Source organism: Pseudorca crassidens, chromosome 6, assembly GCF_039906515.1.
Source record: "Pseudorca crassidens isolate mPseCra1 chromosome 6, mPseCra1.hap1, whole genome shotgun sequence".
Lineage (NCBI taxonomy): Eukaryota > Metazoa > Chordata > Mammalia > Artiodactyla > Delphinidae > Pseudorca > Pseudorca crassidens.
This window is the reverse complement of record NC_090301.1, coordinates 88,612,693-88,636,995: the sequence shown is the minus strand read 5'-3', so window position 1 is coordinate 88,636,995 and position 24,303 is coordinate 88,612,693. Positions and strand designations below refer to the sequence as shown.

General features: G+C 34.0%; 1 protein-coding gene across 1 annotated transcript in view; it reads right to left on the bottom strand.

The window, feature by feature from the left end:
- LRP1B (LDL receptor related protein 1B) overlaps positions 1-24,303 on the bottom strand; it is a 1,616,178-nt gene that overhangs the window by 604,861 nt on the left and 987,014 nt on the right. The window contains exons 25-28 of the mRNA XM_067742376.1: positions 18,943-19,140; positions 17,221-17,425; positions 8,120-8,284; positions 7,587-7,831 (exon numbers count right to left, since the gene is read on the bottom strand). Coding sequence (XP_067598477.1) covers positions 7,587-7,831; positions 8,120-8,284; positions 17,221-17,425; positions 18,943-19,140 — 813 coding nt within the window. The remainder of the gene's footprint in view (positions 1-7,586; positions 7,832-8,119; positions 8,285-17,220; positions 17,426-18,942; positions 19,141-24,303) is intronic.

The window sequence follows — 24,303 nt, the reverse complement described above, 5'->3', positions numbered from 1 at the left end:
AACACGTGTCCCATGCATCGGCAGGCAGACGCTCAACCACTGCGCCACCAAGGAAGCCCTGCCTTAGGTTCTTTATCTGTAAAACTGGATTGCTAATAATCATCTTCATGGAATTACAATGAAAATTAGTGTTAGGTGATATTATTATAATTATTAATATTGTTCTTATAAAGGGCTTAGCTAGACTCTGTAGTTAACACAAATAAATAAATGATACTCCTTTACTCAAATATTTTATTATCTCCGTGGGTAACTAAAACAGACTTAGGAAAATATTAACCATACATGTTCTAAGTACTGAGATAGTTCTTATGGTGTTAACCATGAATGTGAAGCAGATAAAATCTGAATTATACAAAGATTTATAGTTGGTATGTGGTTTTGAAGTGAGAAAGCCTCTCAGAAAAAGATTTTTCCTGAAAATCTTTGTGCAGATTGAGAGTAATATCTGTAAAGCACTAAATAAAACATGATATAAGTGTGTACCTTTCTTATTTTTACAGTCATGATGATGAAACCATTTTTACTAGTGCGTAATCACGCAAGACCAGATCTCATTATCCAAACAGAAACTAACATATGGCTCAAGAAGGGTTTATCATAAAACCTTTATGATGTTTTTGTGTTGTTTTTTAATATACTCAAAATTTATTCAATTAATAACTGTGTTTTTCTGATACAAATATATTTAGAATAGATGGCTTCATAAATGTAAATTATTCGTTTTTACCTTAAAGGGAAACCTACAATTTTGATGTTCCTGCTCATTAAAAAAGTAACAAATATGTTTATTTATGGAACTTCCCTCTGTGCTAAGGAAAAAAACTTTCTTCCCATGTAGTTATTCAGTAAATGCCCATAAGTATCAACTACATGCTGTAAATTCCCAATATATACCAGACACAGAAAATAAAAAATTTAGGTTAGAGTGTCTAGTTATCAGTCCAATTAGTGGAATAGAGTGAATATATATCTTCCAAGGCATATGGAGATACAATGTGATTATACTAAATTATAATACAATGTATATAAAATTCTAGTTCTGAATTTCCCAGTATTTCACATTAAAATTTTTGTCCTCGGTCCCTACGGTTGCTGTCACAATAAAACTATTACTTTGTGTCCTTCCTACTTTACTCTAGACTTTCTTGCTTTACTTTTTTGGCACAGGAGATACTATATATCCAAACCACCTGCCTTACTTCCAATTTCCCTCTCTTTAATATCATCTTCACTTTAATATCATAACTTCATGGCTAATACATAAATCCTAAGTGTCATTTCTATGACTAGAAATATTTGGATTTGGCACCAAAATCAAAGGCAAGAAAAATAAAAATAAACAAATGGGACTACACCCAACTAAAAAGCTTCTGCACAGCAAAGGAAATCATCAACAAAACAAAAGGGCAGCCTACTGAAGGGGAGAAAATATTTGCAAATCATATATCTGATAAGGGGTTAATATCCAAAATATATAAAGAACTCAATATCAAACAGACAAAAATCTGATTAAAAATTGGGCAGAGGCTCTGAATAGCCATTTTTCTAAGAAAGACATACAGATGGCCAACAGGCATATGAAAAGGTGCTCATCATCACTAATCATCGGGGAAATGCAAAATCAAAGCCACAATGAAATATTACCTCACACCTGTCAGAATAGCTATTATAAAAAAGACAAGAAATAACAAGTGTTGGTGAGGAGGTGGACAAAAGGAAACCTTGTGCACTGTTGGTGGGCATGTTAACTGGTGCAATCACTATGGAAAATAGCATGGAAGTTTCTCAAAAAATTAAAAATAGAACTACCATATGATCTAGCAATTCTATTTCTGGATATTTATCTAAAGAAAATGAAAAGACCAACTTGAAAAGATATATATACACCCCTATGTTCATTACAACATTATTAACAATAGCCAAGAGATGGAAAAAACCTAAGGGTCCATCGATGGAGAAATGGATACAGAAGATGTGGGATGTGCGTGTGTGTGTGTGTGTGTGTGTGTGTGTATAATGTTTATTATTCATAAAAACGACAGAAATCCTGCCATTTTTGGCAACATGGATGAACCTTGAGGGCATTATGCTAAGTGATATAAGTCAGATGGAGAAAGGCAAATACTGTATGATATCACTTATATGTGGAATTTAAAAAACAAAAACAAAAACACCAAGCTCATAGATATAGAGAACAGAACAGACTAACAGACTGGTTGTTGCTGGAGATGGGTGTGAGAGGCAGGGGGGAGGCGGGGTTTGCCCACTGAAATAGATGAAGAAGGTCAAAACGTACTAACCTCCAGTTATAAAGTAAATAAGTCATGGAGATGTAATATACAGCATGATGATTATAGTTAATAGTACCATACTGTATATTTGCAAGTTGCAAAGAAAATAGATTAAAAAATAAATATAGAAATAATATAAGAAAGAGAATGATCTAATTTTCATTGGGGTTCAGTGATGCTATTTCTTCTTGGAAGGGCTTATGTTCATGTATTTATTTCTGGCAACTACAAAAGATTATATAACTTGCTAACAGTAACAATAAAACCCAAGACTATAAAATATGGAAAATGATATTTATGGATAGATACATGCCTTAAAATTATTAGTGACAGAATAGAAATGAACTAAAATCAAACTAAGTGTCCAAAAATAGACAAATAATTGGGAACAATTTTGATAGTCACATGTGATGTGAAAATATGCAGTTATTAAAAACGAGATAAGGTATCAATGATACCAAGAGAGTTGCTAATGCTAAGTGTAAAAAGGAAGACACAAAATTAAAAATAAAGCATGATATTAAATATGAAGAGATACAAAGGTTTTCTTAATTTAGCAAAGAATGAATCATGGACTATGAAGTTGGGCATGCTCATTGAAACCCTGGTACCGCCTGCCTTTCAATGAGATTTATTACTCTGAGTCAGGTTACTTTACTTCCCTGAGCTGCAGCTTCCTCATAGAAAGTGGGAATAACTACCTTGTTTGATAGCTCTGATGATTAGGAAAAAAAAGTAAAACCTAAATGGCACGTAGTAGTTCATCAACAGATAGTGAAACTTTTGTTTATTACTGTGTTATTCAATACCTCTGTTGAAATAACCAGAAGAAACAACATGGAAATGTTTGTTGCTCTGGGAGCTGGAAAAGTAGGTTTACATTTTTTCTGTTCCCTGTTTTTCTACATTCTATAACTTACTGGTAATGAGCAAATATTATTTTACAATGTTAAATAAACTTTTAAACATCCCTTTTACTAACATAACCATAATTTTTATGTCATGCACTAGTGTATGAGGAGTGGTGATAGATGGTAACCTGAATGTAGAGAAAAGAGATTTGATAATCTACTCATTCGACTGCACCTGGATTCTCTTAATAAATCAATCATATTGCTCTCCTTCAGATTGTGTTTCACATTTTTATTGGCATTTTTCATTTAAAAATTGATATGATTATAAAAGTATGATATTAAGGCCATTATGAATTATTTAAATATGAGAAAGTGTGTTCAAAACTGTCTTAAAACAGTAATGTAACCTAAATTTCAACAAAAGGAGGCTAGGAAAATGATATGATCACAACAACTGTTACTTTTTAACAGTTAACTTATATATATATAAACACAAAGCACTGATTATGTATGAGACACCATTCTAAGATCTTTTCACATAATAACTCATGTTTGATATGCTTATATTAAATGATGATTAACTCATGTTTACTAGATGTTATGATGTAAATACTATTATCTCAAGATGAGGAAACTGAGGCACAGAGCGGTTAAGTAAACTGCCCAACATCATACAATTAATAAATCATAGGGATAGGATTTGAACCCAGGCAGTTGGACTCTCAAGGCCATGCCATTAACTCTAAGTTCTTATACCATAAAAAAAATTAGATTTAAAATACCCACTAGTGCTCCCTATTTCATATGTTTACTCTTTGATTTGTTTCTTCTTAATCCCATATAATAACAACATTAGACACCAAAAAAAAATCTAAACTAGATTTTCTTTTTTAAAAATTCTAAGTGTCCAATAACCAAACTGGAAACTTAAGCGTATAATGAACACTTACTTGTAAGAAAACTGGTGTTAAAACTTTAATTAATTTCCTACTTGGGGGATTAGATAACTTCAAAGACTATTTCTAACCTTTATTTCTTTAATTTGTGAGATATACATTTCAATTTTATAAAACCGAATGTCATGTATTTTTAAAATGTATTAGTTTTCATGAACCTCACATTATTTTTCACCAGAAAACAGGGGGTTATTATTGTACTTGTGTTAAAGCTGAAACTTTGTCACCATTTTCATTGTAATTCTACCCTTGGGAATAAAACAGTCAGTAGATTTCTGCATCTTCCCATCTCCACCCCCCCCCCCCCCCCGGCCCCCGGCAGTGAAAGCATTAATTCACTGAAGCAGATAAACAAGATGGATAATGATTGTTATATGCTCAGTGATCCTTACAATGGGGAAAAGTAGAATGTTCTCTAATCATTCTCAAATTTGGAAACTGACTGAATCTCCTTTAGGAAATAGCAAGTTCTCATCATAGGTGACATTCTCTCTAGTAGACTAGAAACTAGAATATCTGCCCTGAATTCTGGGAAAATATGTTATATTAGATCCATATAGTAAAAACTTCCTTATTTTATGCAAAGTGGAGAAGACACATATAAATCATCTTTAAAGTAAAGATGTCAAGAAAATCTCCCCTCAACCAAATGAGTTACACTGAATGTCTCACTTCCTTTCTATATATATGAAATTGTCAGGAAAGCTTGGAAGTATCATGTTTCTTCCCTTTCTATGAATTTGCTAGGGATCATGACAACGTGTGTAAATCAGGCAGTTATTAAATGAAATACAATGATTCCATTTTGAGGGAGGGAACAATATAATACATAGACCCAGGCCATTTTTCATGGTCCAATTCATTTAAATTTTTCCAAACACAAAAATTAAAGTTCCCACAAAAGACCAAAAAATGTGGGTACAAAACCATATAAGTACACATTTTTGCAATTATAACAATTAAAACTAATCCCATAAGTGTTTATGACTAGATACTCCTCCATACTGTTGGAAGGTTTTAGAGAAGAATATCTTTTTTTTTTTTTTCCGTGAAGAACTCCTCTTTTACTTTTATTACTTTGGTTATATTTCTTTCATTTTCCTTTTTTTTTTTTTTTTTTTCTTTTTTAACATCTTTATTGGAGTATAATTGCTTTACAAAGTTGTGTTAGTTTCTGCTGTATAACAAAGTGAATCAGCTATATGCATACGTATATCCCCATATCCCCTCTCTCTTGTGTCTCCCTCCCACCCTCCCTATCCCACCCCTCTAGGTGGTCACAAAGCACCAAGCTGATCTCCCTGTGCTATACAGCTGCTTCTCATTAGCTATCTATTTTACATTTGGTAGTATATATATGTCAGTGTTATTCTTTCACTTTGTCCCAGCTTACCCTTCCCCCTCCCTGTGTCCTCAAGTCCATTCCCTACCTCTGCATCTTTACTCCTGTCCTGTCCCTAGGTTCATTAGAACCTTTTTTTTTTTTTATTCCATATATATGTTAGCATACTGTATTTGTTTTTCTCTTTCTGACTTACTTCACTCTGTATGAGAGACTCTAGGTCCATCCACCTCACTACAAATAACTCAATTTCATTTCTTTTTATGGCCGAGTAATATTCCATTGTATATATGTGCCACATCTTCTTTATCCATTCATCTGTCAATGGACACTTAGGTTGCTTCCATGTCCTGGCTATTGTAAATAGTGCTGCAATGAACATTGGGGTGCATTTGCCTTTTTGAATTATGGTTTTTTTCAGGGTATATGCCCGGTAGTGGGCTTGCTGGGTCATATGGTAGCTCTATTTTTAGTTTTTTTAAGGAACCTCCATACTGTTCTCCATGGTGGCTGTATCAGTTTACATTCCCACCAACAGTGCAAGGGGGTTCCCTTTTCTCCACACCCTCTCTAGCACTTATTGTTTGTAGATTTTTTGATGATGGCCATTCTGACCGGTGTGAGGTGATATCTCATTGTGGTTTTGATTTGAATTTCTCTAAAGATTAGTGATGTTGACCATCCTTTCACGTGTTTGTTGGCAATCTCTATGTCTTAGAGAAGAGTATCTTTTTTATTGTACTAGTGGCATATTCTGGTCAGAATCATGATTTCTTGCCTTATTTCAATTTAGTTAAATCCAGTATATTTATTGAATGCCTATTAGGCACAAAAATGATTAAGCTGTTTTCTCCCTTTAATGTTCTCACGCTTTGCACATCTGTAGGATGAAAGGAGTAGAGGAGCTAAGGGTAATAGGAAAGGATTAAGGTGACTGCTCACATAATTTAGGGCATGTAGAAAATCCCATGTGACAAAGAAGGATCAATTATATAAGAAAATTAAAAGTGAGAAATTTCTAGTTTCTGGAAAGGTTACTAGATTTAATCAGAGTAAGTCAGAGAGAGAGCACAGAAAATTTTACCAATGAGGACATTTTGGTAGGAGAAATAGTTTCAAGGGAGAATTAAGGCCAAATATTGAAGAAAGACACAGGACAGACAGAATTTTTCAACCACAGAGGTGAGTATTTTTAATCAAGTCTAAAATAAGACAATACCACATGAATTTAAAATAAGTCTTGAAGTGTGGTCCCTAAGACCAGAAATGCCAAGGAAGTGTAAGATCTGCTTACTCTACACTGAAAGAGGGAGAAAAGGAGAAAATGTATCCTCTTTGAGAAAGAGCTTGTCATTTGAGTATCATAAGTCTCAAACAAAAATATGCTAATGATAATGGGAACATTATTTGCATTGGAATGAGATTTCCATATGTTATGACATATATCATGATGGGGAAGAGTCAGGTAAGAGGTATAAAAGAATGAGCTGATGTTACACAGAATGGCCATGGTACCCTGGGGAAAAGAAACAAAAGAGAAAGAAAAAGAAATGTGAGGCTTAGAATTAACTCTGACAAGGATTGAGTGGAGGAAATGAAATCACAAAACCAAGGTAGAGATTACTACTGACCAAAATGTGGAATACATGGGGATAGGTAACACACATGTCCATGTGAACTGAATTCTCTTAAAATAGAAAAGCTCAAAGCAGATGGTTTATCCTTTATTATACACTATTCCCTCTCTTCCCAATATACTGCACAGTGACCATTTGCGGGCCAACATAAATGTGTCCTTGGTGTCTTCCTTTAATTTACTGATCATATTTAGGTAATAGACTCCAAATCTGAAGACATTCCACAGCTTCCCACAGTATCTTTTACTGACGCAATAGCAGTGACTAAAAATTGGGGGACTTGGGTTAAAACACTTAATTTCTAAGATTTCTCTATTTGTGTATAAAATAAATAAAAGGCAAAGAAAAAAACCCTGAGCTAATTAAAATAAAGGCTGGTACCACTTCCATCATACAATACATAAAATATTAACAACTTAACTTACAAAAGTTATTTTACAGTTTGAATATTATATGATTAAGGTAAAAATATTTCTGGTGGTTAATTCATAACAAGCACTTACCCTGTGGCTGACGACTGGGATGGTATATCTGAAGGTCAAATGGCTGTGCACTAGTTTTCTGAATCACACTGACATTCTGCCCTGTCCACTTATTGGCTTTTGACAATGTGTTGGTCCTCCAGTCCGTCCAATAGACATCACTCCCATACAGAGACACAGCAAAGGGATGAGAAAGGTATTCATGACCTCGGATGATTTCTATCATGCCTGTTCCATCATAGAGGGCTGAATAAATGGCATCTGACCTACAGAAAAGGAAATGCATCAGTAGTATATCAAAACTCATTCAGATAGTCCAGTGATGTGCTTATACTATTTAGATAAATGACAAAAAATTTGTATAAAAAATATTTTATGGGCCTGTATCTGATTTGTAGAAACATTAAAAAAAGCCATCCTAATGAAAACAAACAAAAAGCACCACTGATGTCAATGTGTGTATACATGATACGTGCACATGAGAACAATTTTTATTTTGTAAATATTATCCGAGGAAGGTAACAGAAAATAAAGAAAAAAATCATTTTCTAAACCTGGCATCTGTCCAAACTATCCTTTTTTCAAAGTGGTCCACAGTGAGTCCATTAGGCCAAGCCCCTGTTTTCATGTCTTTGTAGATGGTTTTTCTCCCAGCACCACTCATGGAGGCAGATTCAATGCGAGGAAAGTTGGCATCCCAATCTGTCCAGAAAAGAATTCTGAAGAAAAGGAAAGAATACTCGTTTCAGTCATTCAATTCACAAATATTTATTGAGTGCCTATGACATGCTAGGCACTGTAGGTAAACAATCACAAGAGAAACAGATGCATTACCTACCCTCACAGGGCTTATAGTCCAGTGGGGGAGACAGACTAAATAAACACATGAATATAAAATTACAGCAACTGACATATGTTCAAGAATAATTTTGTTATGAGAGAGAATAGCAGGTGTGTGATCTACTTAGAGAAGGTAATCAGGAAAAGAAAGCACTTTGAGGAGGTAATATTTACACTGAATCTGAGAGATGAGAAGAGCAGTATAAAGGGCAGGACATGAAAAATAAACAGCAGATACAAAAGCCCTAATGGGGGAAACAAGTGGGTGACTGAGGAACAGAAATAAGGCCAATGTATCAGAAACGGGGCAGTGAGGAGAAAAGGGGAAGAAGGTGAAGTTGAAGAGGGTGATCTTGCAGGGTAAGGTAATTATTTGGGATTTTATTCCAAGGGAATAGAAGTACATTTAAGCAGGGGAGAAACATGATATCATATACAAGTGGATTATAGAGAAGCAGGAGAATGGGTACACCAGGTGGCTATTTTAAAGGACCAGGCAAAGACGGTAGTGGTTTGGGATATGGTGATAGCAGTGAAGTGAATGGATTCCAGGAATATTTTGGAGGTAGAACTAAGTGCCAGGACTAAATGATAATTGGATGTAGGGAATGAAGTAGAGAACAGAATCATGGATGACTGTCAGTTTCTTGTTTTGGCATACTCAGAGTAAGGACAGACAGAGGGTGTGCAGGGAATCCATTAGGTGAAATGGGAAAAATGGAAGAGAAACAGATTTTAAGAGCTGGGAATTGAGTGTGCATGGGTGTGGATAGCAAAGTTTAGTTTTGAATTTTTGGATCTTGAGATGTTAAGATGAGATGTTGAGATGTTAAGATGAGATGTTGAGATGTTAAGACATAAAAAAGGAGGTTTCCAGGAACCTGGGTGGTACACCAAGGTGAAGTTCAGTGAAGGTGGCAGAGTTGGAGACATGAATTTGAAAGTATTCTGCATGGAGATGATATTTAGATTCACATGAATGGAACAGATCATATGACAGAGGGTACAGAGGAGAAACAGAAGGATATCATATATTTTGATTTATACAAACATGCAAGTGTTATAATACAATTTATTTTTTTACTAAATACTACTTGTAACTCTACAAATTCATGGTGTATAAACAGTTCCACACGACAGGCATCAAACGTTTCATGTTGTGCATTTGATTTCTAAGGCTATTAGGTAATAGTTTATGTTTCATTGACTGTGGCCTAAACTGCTGATGCATGTTTCTATAGTATTATAATATAGTATTATATAGTATATTAGATTATATATTTTATATATATATAAACTATAGTTTCTATAGTATTATAATATAGTTACACAACAATTCCACAATTATTACAACTAGCTAATGTTTGAGTGCTTACTATACGTTAAATACTATTTTCAGAGCTTTATATAGATTATCTCATTTAATCCACCATGAGGCCATGGCTAAAGTTATCCATGTTTTACAGATGAGAAAACAAGCTTAGAGAAGTTATATTACTTGACCAGGTTATATGGCCAGCAAGTGGCAGATGGAATTGGGAAACTGGATAGCTTATCTTCTGTTCTCATGCTTTTAACATCTAACTCTTTAATATCATGTCACTAAATAAAATAACAAAGGGAAAGCATCTGGTACTGGAGTAGGAACATGGTTGGTAATCAATAAATGGTAGTTGCCTTCTCTACCTTGGTAGTAGAACCAACCCAATGGACAGCATGGAGATTTGGGGAGGGAAAATGCAAAGAAATGGAGAGACAGTGACAGTCCAACAAATTTTCCTATTATCAGTTCTGACAACATTTTGGTCAGAAGTGGTAAAGTTACTGGTAAACATAAATTTGTTTTCATTATAATTGTATATAGCCTTGCTATTTTGCAATTCTTCCATTACTATGAATGATCCTTAGGTATATGAATTTGGTGGCTATCTTGGAAAAATGAAACAATCCTCTGGAACAAAATTCAAAATGCAATTCAAACTTTCTTCTCTTTTAAAAAATTTATTATATCCATTTAAGGAAATGTGGAGTGATGTAAACTAAGTGTTCATTATGACCTCAATTTTTGAGAGGTACATAATCTCTTATAGGATATGGGAATTACAAATATGAAATGACTGGAAGACAATACCAAACATTATAGAATTTAGTAAGTATGTGTGCTAAAGGCATGTGTGGTCAAGAAGATATTGACCTTCTTGATGAGTAGGTTCCCATACAACTTAAGTACTAGACCTTCAAAAAATGTCATTAAATAATTGTGTCAGCGTTGAATGGTGGCAATGCGTACGTTTTTGCATCAGACAAGCTTGCAATCAAATTTTCGATCTGTCACTGATTCCAGCATACTTAATCTCAGCCTCCGTTTGCTCATCTGTAAATAAAAACTCTAACAGTACCACTGATCGGAGTATTTGATGAGGTAATGGATGTAAACAATTTAGCACACAGAATGGCTAGCACATAGAAACACTGGTGTTTACACAAGCAACCACACACATATTCAGAGAGAATATTCTTTTAAAGGCAAAATTCAAAGTCATTCCAAACTATTAAAGAAATGGAGAGAGAGACAGACACACACACACACAGAGGGAGAGAAAGAATGAGAATTAATACTAATGTCAATGTTTAAATGTTACAACAGCATGTATGTGAAGGTAGATTAGTTTTACAAAGTAAGCATGAGTCAAAGCCATGAGAAAAAAATTCAGAGGAGTAGGTCATAGAATAGGTTTATCTCACAGAATATCTCTTAAAAAATGAGTTTATATTAAAAAAAAAAGTTTTTGTTTCATTAGCATCTTTAGGAGTTTCCATAGCTCTGGTGGTGGGAGTATATCCACAAAAACAATATCTAAATCATTCATTGTTTAACCACCAAATATTTGAATAAGTTACACAAACTATTGGAGAAGAATAAAGATGAACATTAATATATCAGAGGACAATGTATTGATAATTGTTGAAGCTGGGTGATAGATACGAGGGAATTTATTTTACAACTCCTTTTATTTTATGTATTTAAAATTTTCTAAAATAAAAGTTTAAAAGTGTAACTAACCCAAAATTAAGTAAATAGATAATTTTTTAAAATGTACCAGAGAACATTTATAAAATCTTATTGTTGGGAATCTTTTTCTGAAAAGACTAAAAAACGTTTAAGAATAGGATTGTTTTGTATGAGAAAGTGCTAATTATCTGGAAATATCAGTACTATATATTGCTTATAAGTTATCATATGTAATCTGTTGCTAATTAAATAAAACAAAGGTTAATTAATATAAAGCTGGTAGGCTATTTGGTTAAGTAGTTGAATGCCTTTCTTGAAAACGATGAATATGAAATGAATTATGTGTCTCACTTCAAATTTAATTTTGGATGCACACAACTTTTCACTGACACCAGGTTGTTACTTATCAGCTTCCCTTTAAACGTAACATTAAAAAATTAAGATTATTTGAAGAAACAAGACCAACCTAGCATCGATTAAATTTATGATGATATCTTGACAAACAAGGTAAAGTAGAGAGATTTGCAAGTTTGAAAAAGATTAGGAAAAATAATCCCTGAAAACAAAATCCCTGAATTTGAGAGTCATAGGTAGTCTGAGTATCTGTGGATAAGATCCCACTAGATCTAGAGAACACTGTACTCCACACTCTGGATTGATGACCCAAAGACTTCTGAAACACTGTCTTTTGTCTGTATAACAAATAGAGAATTGGTGTCTCTCTTTTAACTTTCTACCTTCTTCTGCCTTGTGTGGTTGCAGCAATTCCCAACATGCATATAAGTAACCCTGCAATCCTGCATTCTCTATATGTAGGTTTACCAGAAATAGACACTGCAGACTTTCAAATGCATGTTTCTAGTGGACAAAAATGTATGGCTTGGGACACTCTGAGGAATTATAAAATAAGTGGTCCCTTCATTTCTTCACTAAACACAGCAGTATTAAGCTGTTTCTTCTGCAGTGGTCACTAGAGTCCTATCTTTTGTTAATTTAGGTGGGAAATTTCCAACACTTTTTATAAAATACATGTTCTAGAATTAGTTTCCTTAAAAAGATTCTTAACCTTGACAATAGTCAGTTAACAATCAATTTTAAAAGTTAATTTCAAGGATCATTGTTTCATAAAATTCTAAGCACTCTTTTGTACACTTTACAATGTGGTCTTTTAAAAGAATCATTTTTCCCTTATTACTTTCTTTTTATGGTTAAAATGTATTAGCATTTCAATGACTGCCTTATTTCTTCAAGTATACAAAGAGTGAACATCCCTTCTTACAGGACGTATGGAAATGTTCAACCATGACTGCTTTTAAAAAAGAGACTACAGTCTACTGATTCTATAGTTCCTGCATTCACAGATTAGTCTGTATCAGGATTAAATTGGGTAAACGGACCATGAACAACTTGTACCATTATGGGCATGAAAGAGCTATTATAATCTATCAGGTCAAGGTGGAGAAGGTGAAAATAAAGGATCTTGGCAAAAAAAAAGAGGTTATCTATAATCTTTAGGCCTTCTGAAACCAACAATGTTATTAGTTTCATTTAGAAACGCTCCCAGATAAAATTAAAATTTTATTTAGATGTCTCACTAATCTTCACAATTACTATATCTGCTTTCACCAGCTGCAATGGTTATAGCAGAGTCCATTTATTATGACAAATGAAAACTAATACCAGCAAAGAAGCAAGAAGACACCATGCAGTTACAGGAGCATAAAGGCAATGAAAGTTCAAGAACTGAAGTGAGTACCCTGTAGATTCTGAACTCCCTGGTGCTTGTTACTCCCTAATAATAGGCTTGATGTTTAGAGGAGATTCAAGTACTATTTCAGGTCACCTCAGCAATAAGTGTATTCCTTTAAAATGGAAAGAAAGAAAAATAGCTCCTCCCTAAGAGTCCCAATTTAGCATCTTGGAATAACTTGTCACTTGGGACACTGGGTCAAAACCCAGAATACTGTAGGAATGTGACATGATAGCAAACATGTCTTATAATGTAAAATGAAGGTCTGTGGATTCTATGTTGAGGAAGCAAAGTATTGATTAAAACATTTCTTTTTTGAGATTTGTTAAAAAAGGTCACAAAGACCTTGACTGCTTCAGAAGATCATGTAATGTAAACGTGTTTTATCGGTTTAATGTTATAGCCTGCTTTTTTTTCTCAGCTGTGCTGAGGGAACAAAGTGGCTGGTTGCAAACTTTTTCTTTCATTCTTTATTGTCAAAGAAGATGATAGTATTACCCATTAGCGTACTTTACTGTATACTTCACTCTTTAAGTTGTATCCTTGAGTTCTGGTAAGTTTCATGTAAAATAAAGGTCTATTCATATGCATTAATTTACTGAACAAGCACTTACTGAGCACAATTATATATATCAAGGGCAGTGAAGGATTTCATAGACATGGAAGCAACTCTGCCATCAGAAAGCTTATGATCTAGTAGGAAAGGTAATAGCATTTACACAAACTACATTTCTCGAAAAATTATCCAGTGGGTTTATCCTAAAATAAAAATTTTCAAAAAAAGTTTAAATGTCTTTGGAGTTTAAATGTCTTACCTATTTCATCAATAATGTGAGAAATAGGGGAATACTTATTTTTACTAGTCTCTCAGCCTACTTTATGAAAGGTCCAATGTTTAAAAATGTCTATGAACTTTTCACTAAAATATCCAATAAACCTGAAAATAAATTTTAATATTTGCACTACATTTTAAAAATTTAATTGCTACATTTTAAATGTACAACTGGGCTCTAAAGGTATTTACATGAACCTCATATTTAACCATATCAATCCTTTATAAAATAATTTTTAATAATAAAAATTCTATCATATCATATGATACCACCCAAACCTGTCAAACTTTTAATTTATTCCTAGAGTTAGTGAATTGGTACTGCCATTTGAACTTTGGTCATTTACACCAGAAACAATTTTACAAGTGCTATTTCTTCACCCATTAAATAAAATTATTACCACTGTAATTATCTTAATTAGCCTCACAATTTCGTAGTAGCAATGGAGGACATCAACGTTCTCAGAAGCATTATCAAGTTTTCCTTCCTCAGAGGTTAGCTTACTATACTAACTTTCAACTCTTAGAGAATATTTTACTTCTGGAAATCCCCTTATACCACTGAAATAGTGCCTGATATTTTCATTTAAATAGCATTTGTGGGTTGTGTATCTTTTGCATTTCTGTTTTCTTTTTCTCTTCTCAGGTTGGCTATTCCCCAAACAAGCTGAGATAAATAAGTTTATTCTAAGCATTATCAGTTTCAAGCTATAGGAAAAGAAGCTTCAGTTCCCAGATCTACTGCTTTGCTTGATCAGACTATTTTCAAGATTTTTATACACCTGTTTTATTTATTTGTTTTTTTCTCTCTGTGTGCCATTTGTTATTTTGGGAAGCAGTTCTACCATGTTGGTATACTTGCTAAAATTACAACTTTCTCCAAAATACCACTTTCCCTTATACAGAAAGTTTCTCATGCAGATACGGTGCTGGTACAACGTAGATAGGTCTAATAGGTGAAAAGTTCACAACAGTAGCTGTTACACTGAGGGTAAAAACCTCCGTTGATGATGGACCTCTGTGGGAAGTAAAGGGTCAAGACTGGCAATCTACTCGTAACCTCAGGGAGAGTCTGTTTGAAAAAGGGAATTTTTCATTAGACACAGATGACCTCTTCCTAGTGAACTGTTATTACAGGAGGTAATGAGTGAAATGGGCAAAGCGTAAACCATGTAAACTGGAGGACATACCTCCAGGCTAGAAGATACAACTGCCTTACTTCACTCTGTATGACAGTCTCTAGGTCCATCCACCTCACTACAAATAACTCAATTTCATTTCTTTTTATGGCTGAGTAACATCCTATTGTATATATGTGCCACATCTTCTTTTCCATTCATCTGTCGATGGACACTTAGGTTGCTTCCATGACCTGGCTATTGTAAATAGTGCTGCTATGAACATTGGGGTGCATGTGTCTTTTGAATTATGGTTTTCTCAGGGTATATGCCCAGTAGTGGGATAGCTGGGTCGTATGGTAGTTCTATTTTTAGTTTTTTAAGGAACCTCCATACTGTTCTCCATAGTGGCATGGACTTATATACACTACCAAATGTAAAATAGATAGCTAGTGGGAAGCAGCCACATAGCACAGGGAGATCAGCTCCATGCTTTGTGACCACCTAGAGGGGTGGGATAGGGAGGGTGGGAGGGAGATGCAAGAGGGTGGGGATATGGGTATGTATGTATATGTATAGCTGATTCACTTTGTTATAAAGCAGAAACTAACACACCATTGTAAAGCAATTATACTCCAATAAAGATGTTAAAAAAAAAAAAAAAGATACAATTGCTGCTCTGTTGATTGTGGCCAGATCTCCCTACTTTTTTGAAAGAAGCCAGAAATCCAGAGTTGTATACAAAATCTTTCAATATTTTAACTCTTGGCAACTAATTCAAATAAATGTCAACCTCTGTGGAAGGTAAAACAAACACAGCAATGAGAGTTGCCAGTTTGGAGCCTTGGTCTAGACAAGCTGCCTTGTCCCTTTAATTTCTGTATCTGAATTGAGGAAAAGGAAAACAAACAGACTTCCCAATCTATCGATTTCTGGGTCTTGGGCATAAACCAGGGCACAAAGCAGACAGTGTGGGCCAGGAAGCTGACTTAAACACAAGGCTCCCTTTTCTCTCTTCTTCATCTCATTAAAGTCCCTCCTGGCTGACTCCCCCCTCGCCGTGGTCCTCCCTAGACTTTGTATTACTTAAAGGTACAGAGCCAAAAAACAATTTCCTTTCTACCATCCTTTAGACTTGACAATGATTTTGGATTAATGAAATAATTACCAAAGAAATAAACAATTAACAGCAAGAGCAAAGCATTCCCATGTAGATGAGTTATATATTATCTTCCACATTTTCCCAGCTCCTCAAAACAACCTAATTATAAAGAAATTATTATCCCTGATTTACAAAAGAGAAAACTGAAATCTAAGGGAAGACAATACACTTGAGTAGATTCCCCAGAGGATAAATGACTGAGCAGTGCTGGAACCCTTGTTTTCTAGCTCCAAATCCACTGTCTCTCTTCTGCTCTTTCACAAAGGAACACAGGGAAACAGTGGGGGCAATAACCTGAATTATACATTTGACCTTGTTTTCCAGAATTATGTGTCTTGTCCTTCAAATATCCCAGTAGTTAGCATCTCAATACTGGACTCTTTCAAGCTTATTCTAATATTCTTTCAAACTAACTCCAAGTATATACAAATATCAATACAGATATAGGGTGAGGTGGTTAACATCAGTGACTGTTTGGACCAAACACTGTGGTTTGCAACCCTTAGAAACAATTACAGCATCTCTTTGTCAGGTCAAAAAGAAATTCATTAAATTACTGCTTAAAATAGAGTTACAATAGCTTCCAAAAGGGCCGAATGCCCACATTTAGAAAAAAAAGTTATATCCTCTAAAAGTACCTATATAAGCAATCCTATAACAAAATTCATGGTAACAAACTAAAACTGGTTGAGATATATCTATATTTATAGCTATATATATATAGATATATGTACACACACACACAATTATGTATATAATTGTATATGTACATATAAACACACACATGTATAGACAACTATGCACAAGTATATATACACACATATTTACATGCACAAAATAAGCACTATGACTCATAATTTATGAGATAATAGAATTCAGTATTAATTTGAAAGATTATTTTTTATGCCAAAGTGAATCTGTGAAAGGCAAACTTCTTTACCCATATCTTGGGTCCAAAGCGATGGCCCTGGGGTGTTCCATAGCTCCTGCTATGAGTGTAGTTCTTAAGGAACCATCTAGTTTGGCCACTTCGATTTGGTCCAGATTGCTGTCTATCCAGTATATGTTGCCTGCTATCCAGTCAACTGTTAGTCCTTCTGGGGTAGCCAGGCCATGCTCCACAACCACTTCAATGGCACTGACACCTACAAGAAAAGAGAAGCCAACACTTGCACCCATTCAAGGAACATGTTAAGCACAAAGGAAAAGGCCTACTTATTAGCAATATGAAGTACTTAACATTATATTAACCTTGAGAGATATAGTGCAAAAGTGTTACCTGGCACAGAGGAAACTAAGAAGGCCCCAAATTTAGAATCACTGATCTTTCCCAGCAGAGATTTTTAATCTCTTAAATCGTTTCAGTGACAGTATGACAGAATTTTAAAACAACTCTGAGGCTAGTAACAATGTTTAGGTTGCAAAAAAGTTATTTCGTGCTTCTGACTTTTTAGTCAGAGCAAGGGATTTTGGAAATAATAATGATGTGCTGGTTAAAATTGGTGCAATTTAATTCAAACGTTGATCTTCAGGGGTAGAATAAAAAGAAAAAGTCCACCTGGGGTAACATGCATCATAGCTAGTCAGCACCCACTCTTTTTTGAAGCATGCCTGATAAGATCACTCTTGCTGCATTTAACCTTAACAAAAGCCCCAAATCACCCACCTCCACACCATAAGCCAAGTTTTATGGCTTGCATGTTATATCCTGCAAGCCATAAGACTTGCAGGATATAACATGTTTGCAAATAAGAGAAGAAGGCAGTAGTGTGGTCTAAATAAAAATAAGCAATTTGGTAATACCCAGCACTAACCTTATTTATCCATTCCTTAATTTATTTTGGAATTAAATATATATATATATATATATATTTAAAAAACAATCCTTTTTCTAATAGGATAGCTCTTTGTAATTTATGACATTGCCAGTGCTTTTGTTAGACTTTTTAATAGTGTGGTTTTTTGAACAGTTAACCATCTAAAGTGATGGATCTAAATCCATCATCTGAAGTCAGTACCTTGCAATATGACACAGTACCTTGCAATATCACAGATCATAATTATACAGTGTGTTCAAATACTATATTTTTTCAAAATTGTATAGGTGATTTAAGGAGGAATTTAGATGGTGATAGAAATACCTGGCCTTTGGAATGCTACACAGATCTAAAATTTTCAAGAGAATTATTACGTATATTTATCTCAAGGCCTTGCTGCTAAAGAACGGCCTAGATTGGAGAAAAGAGATGTCAAATCATGGGAAAAAAATATTCAGCTCATATTTGTAATCTCTGTAATAATTCATTATTACTTTGAATTATGCTGAAAACCAAATAAAACACAAGCTATGTTAACTGACAAAAATATGACTACTGGTATGTAGGAGACAGTGCTTTTTTTTTTCTTGTAAATAAATTTCTTCACCGAATATGCATGAAAAAGTTCACAACTTGAAAATGGTGTGAACGGTACAGGCCTTCACCACTTCCCTCCCCTATCTTCACACATACACTTCACATCCCTGGTTTTACACATATGAGGGAGAAGATGAAGAACCAAAGGCCAAAGATTAATCAAAATTCCTTCTGATTACAGCATACTTTTCTGGAATTTTCAGCTAGAAATCAATCTGAACGTTAAGTCAACATTGTAATGGATGTACCTCCACTTTCAGAAAGCTTGCCCCGGTATATTCTGTCTTCTACAACATCTGTCCAATAAAGTAAACTTTGATTGAAGTGAAAATCAAGTGCTATTGTGTTTCTCAATCCAGGAACAAGTAAACTATAGTCTCTTTTATGAAGATCAATCCTTCTGATCTCATGGCGAATTGAAAAGATGATGAATGCTTCAAAAGGATCTGAAAAAAAATTTATTTTAATAGGCTTATGAAAATATTTATAGGCTTAGTAAGTGGAATAAAGTGCTTGAGGTCAAAATCCATTTATTTAAAAGTATAATTTATTATGTAAATTTCTCTCACGAAAGGAACAATTTCTTTTAATCCAAAATGTAAAAGAAACTTGAAAAACTTAGGTTTATTTGTATTTATTAAAATAACATATAAATGTGTCTTTATTCTTTGAATTTTTATACACCTGATTCTGATTTTAAAATACAAGAATTGTTGCAATTCCAAGACAAAATGTAAGACTTTCTGTTTTAAAGTAGTTTCAGCTGACAATCTAAACTTCAGAAACATCACCATAGGAATTCCTAAGAGGTGAATAAAACTAACGCTGCCACTCTTAGCCCATCACATGACTCTAGATCCATAAAGGAGAGAGATTCAACAAAAAACAATTATTGGGCTGATAATTAGTGAATACTCTCCATGAGGGAAGATGGTGGCTCTCTCTACAACCCAAGAAGATCATGTCTACAACTCTTCCCCCACTAGTTTTTAATCCTGGACCAGGCCTGAGTAGGGAGAAACAGAAAAAGCTTTGAAAACAAATATGAGATTAAAGTTTTATATTTTTGTACCTAAAAGAAAGAATTTTTAATACCCCAAAGTTAAAAAAAATATGTTATCATTTTGAAATGTATTAAGTCCTATACCAATTACCACTGGACATACTAATATGGGTTAGACATGAATTCACTTGATGAATATACATTTTGAGGGAGGGATCCAGGTTCACAAAGATTTCTCCTGTTTCCATGTTAGTGCCACCCTTTTGTGCTTTTCTTTAGGGAAATTGATTTTCCTATCCCAAGTCTATACATGTCTGTGAATGTGAGCTGTTATAATTATCCCAGGCCAAAGTGGTTGACTCAAGAGGCGGATGTGAGATCTAAGTCAGGAAGACGGGTTTGTAAAATTCCAGAGAAGTTTTCAAGCTGAGGGGAAAGAGTCTCTTTTCTTCTATGGTCACAGATTTCTCAGCCTAGTGTTGTCAGTTCATGTCCTTGTAGTTTGTGTAAGTCTACTTGTGGTATTGTAGGAGAAGAGAAAAAAAAGCCTCAGAAACAGAAGCAGTGATGACCAGGGGAGAGACCATGATGTCCTAAGGACATTCAAATCTGTAGTTCCAATTATCCCTAAGACTAGCTCCTTCCTTCAAATACCCTATACACTTCTCATACTTTCAGTATATGAGCCAATGCACTTAACTCTATTCAACTTCATTTGAACTGGGATTTTGTCAATTGCAACCAGGTTTACTGTTCTTATTAATCTTATTTCCTCAGAGAGGTCTTTCCTGATCAGTTATCTAATAAAAGCACACCTCCATTATTCTATACCATCATAGCCTATTTATTTTTTTTTTGAGATACACTTTAAAATCAATATTTCCGTGTTTGCCATTGATCTTCCTCACTGGATTATAAACTCTCTTAAACAGGGATCTCATCTGTCTTGCTCATTATACTGTCCCTAACACCTAGCACCAGGGAATACATAGTACATACCAGGTCTTAGATTAGAAGGTGCTGGCTGCCTTGGTGGAGGGAAGTCACCTGCCATTTTTTTTCACTGGAGGTGAATCTACTTTAGGGAGCTCTGCCCAGCACATTAAATAAATGTGTTTTGAGTGATTAAATGTGGAGAAGAGTTGAATCCATCCTAAGAGACTATCTGACAGCTAGCATGGGAGAGATGCTGCCACAATCAGCAGAGTCATTTACTTGCTCTTCAGCTGATCACATAGTATAAGCAAGCCTGGCCATGACCATAAGAACTGTCCAGAAGTCCTGAGAATTTGTGAGCAAACATTATGTATATTGTTGATATAATACCTAATATCATTTAGGTATTATGGATATTTATTGCATAGTATTACGGTGTTTATTGCACAACATTACTGTGATAATAGCTAACTGATACAAGATACCAAACATGTACAAAATAACCAGTTCCAGAAAGCTCCCAATAGAACAAATACTCATAAAATATAAAATCCAAAATTTAGCGTTTTTAAAGTAAAAAAAAAAAAAAAGGCTGTGTTAGATGCACAGTTGTTTAAAAGAAATAATAACTAATTTTGGATCAGCAATCCTTATTTGATTACCTGCTTTGGCTGTGAAACAACTATTAGCTTAGAAACATTCTTTATCTTTTCAGGAATTAAATGTCCTTACCTGTAAAATGAGGTTAACAATAACCACCTTTCAATCTAACTTAAACTGTTGCTATCAGAATCCAATTAGACGACGTCTGCAAATCTGTTTTATAAGCTGAAAATCATCACAGTAAACACAAATGTAGCAGTAACTGTGATGTAGTCAGCAAGTAACAGACTTGGAGTCAGAAACTGTGGGTTAAGACAGAGCTCTGCTATCAACTAGCTGTATAAATTTGAGAAATTTACTCAGACACTCTGATCCTCAATATTTTAATTTATAAAGTGTATAACATACTAAGTTATCAGGATAATTGACAGTTAAAAGTGCGAATACTTAATAATATCTTAATAAATATTTAATAATTATTATGACTATTAAGTTCCAGAAATCGCTCAAAGGAATAAGCAAAAGAGATACTGGGTAAGAGAAAAGGTTGGATGATAACACACCAAAAATAGTCAGCTATTTCTTAGCATATGCTGAAACTAGGGACATTACAGCTCTGAAGAGCCTTCCCTTCCTTTGGCTTATAGTTTGTTTGCCCTTAGTTAAGTAGTAAATTGTAGGTGCAGCAGCTACTTGCTAGAGAAGCTTATATTGAATAATGTTAAAGAACACAGTTTTTAAATCACAAAATGACTGCTTCTTCAAAAGTATCTACTTTTCTTACATACAAAAATGTGTTATTTTATTTTTAGTATGCTAGAATGAGGAAAGCCTTTCTGAGTTTGATACAAATCATAGAAGACCTAAAGAAAAGAATGAATTTTATTGTTACTGAAGAAATTGTAGGAGAAAAAACAATGTAAAAAATGTCAAAAGACAAAAGGAAAACTGGGTAAAATATCTGCAGTATAATAAAGGATTAAATTATTTAATACATATGAGCTCCTACAAATTGACAAGAAAAAATACATGAATAACGGGGCAAAGGGTATTAAAAAGAAAATTCAAAGAAAGGAAAATATAAACAACTTTGAAATTTTAAAAAGTATTCAATTTCTGTCATAAAATGATAAATGGATTTTAAAACTATGAAAACATTTGATAAGACACTGTTTTGATTAAAATGTAGACAAAAGGCTCTCTGGTATAGTGATAACAAAAGTATAACCCAGTATACACAGTGTAGCGTCACTGTGCAATATTCCATCAAAAGTTTATATATATATTACACTATTTGATCAAGTAAGCCCATTTGTAAAGATAGAGTTGTACATATGATAATTTGCAGATGAAGATGGAAATCCTTTGCAATATCATTTCTGGTAGCAAAAGATTAAGCAACATTAATATTCCTCAATAGATGGCTGCATAAATAATGTATGATAGTCACAGAGTGTAATATTATAAGGCCACATAAATGAATGTGATTAATATGCATGTGCTGATGTGGAATAACTTCCAATATTTTGTAAGTTGAAAACAGCAAGATGTGAACCGTGTGCATGATATGCTACCATTTAAGTTAAAAAATAAAAGATTTTTCTAGACCTATGTGATGGTAAATCACAGAGTACATCTTAAAAGATTAATGAAGGAATGCTGTTACTTCTGCCATGGGAACTGGTGATGAGTTCAGGAGTGGGAAGAAAACTAAGTTTTACTTTATTCTGCATAGGTTCATTTTTTTTTTAGCATTTGCATATATTTCCTATATAAATTAATTAGTTTTCTGAATGAAATTTTAAACTAATAATAGAAGAAATTTCATATCACCTTCTAAGAAATACTCATAAATAAAACAAGAATTGTTTGGGCATGACATATATGCTGAGCATGGTAATTCAGCATAACAAATACTGTAAAACATGCTTTCCCTTCAGGAGAATTCATATTTAAGAGATCATTTATTGCTCTTACTTTCATGCCCTATTTGAGAAAGTATATTCTCTTGAACCAAAAATTATTGCCTTCTCTGTTACAACTGAGTAGAAAGAAATTTTATAATAGAAGAGCTGGATTCTACTCTTGCCTCTTCTAACAATAAAAGGCCATCACGAAAACTGTATAGGTCTAGCTGTCTTGATTTTTTAAATAAATAATTTTGGTGATGTGTTTGTTCTAAAATTTTATTTGTGAATAGTCATAAAATATTAATTGCCTTATTAATAAATTAACATTAATATTAGCCAAAAGAAACTTCAAAGCAAACAGCTTTCATAGAAATAAAAAGGCTCACTATTATATGATAATATGAACAGTTTGACAGATAAAATATAACTCTTAAAATAGTATATGCCCAGGGCTTCCCTGATGGCGCAGTGGTTGAGAGTCCGCCTGCCAATGCAGGGGACACGGCTTCGTGCCCTGTTCCGGGAGGATCCCACATGCCGCGGAGCAGCTGGGCCCACGAGCCATGGCCGCTGAGCCTGCGCATCTGGAGCCTGTGTTCCGCAATGGGAGAGGCCACAATAGTGAGAGGCCCGCGTACCGCAAAAAACAAACAAAAATAGTATATGCCCGATAATAGATTAAAAAATATATAAAGCAAAACTTGACATAATTAAATGGAGAAATTAATAAATCCATGATTATACTGTGTGAGTTTCAACCTTAACCCATTCAAACTGATAGAAAAAATTATAACAAATATAATGAGAACCACAAAATAAACACAAAACTCAACACACAGGAAATATATAGAAATTGGTGCCATCAAAATAGAAGGCATATTCTCTCTAAGTACACATGAAACATTTAACAAAATGATCATGTTCTAGTCCACAAAGTAAGTCTCAAGAGATAGCAAAGAATCAAACTAATAATGAACACATGCTCTGAGCACAATGAAATGAAACTAAAAATCAACAATAAAGACTGCTAAGCTCCTCATATGCTTTAAACTAAAAATAATTACTAAACAAGTTCTTGACTAACAGGACCTCAAATAAGGAATTCAGAAATAGAGATATTATGGCATCAAATGTGTAGATTAAAAACCATGAGACAA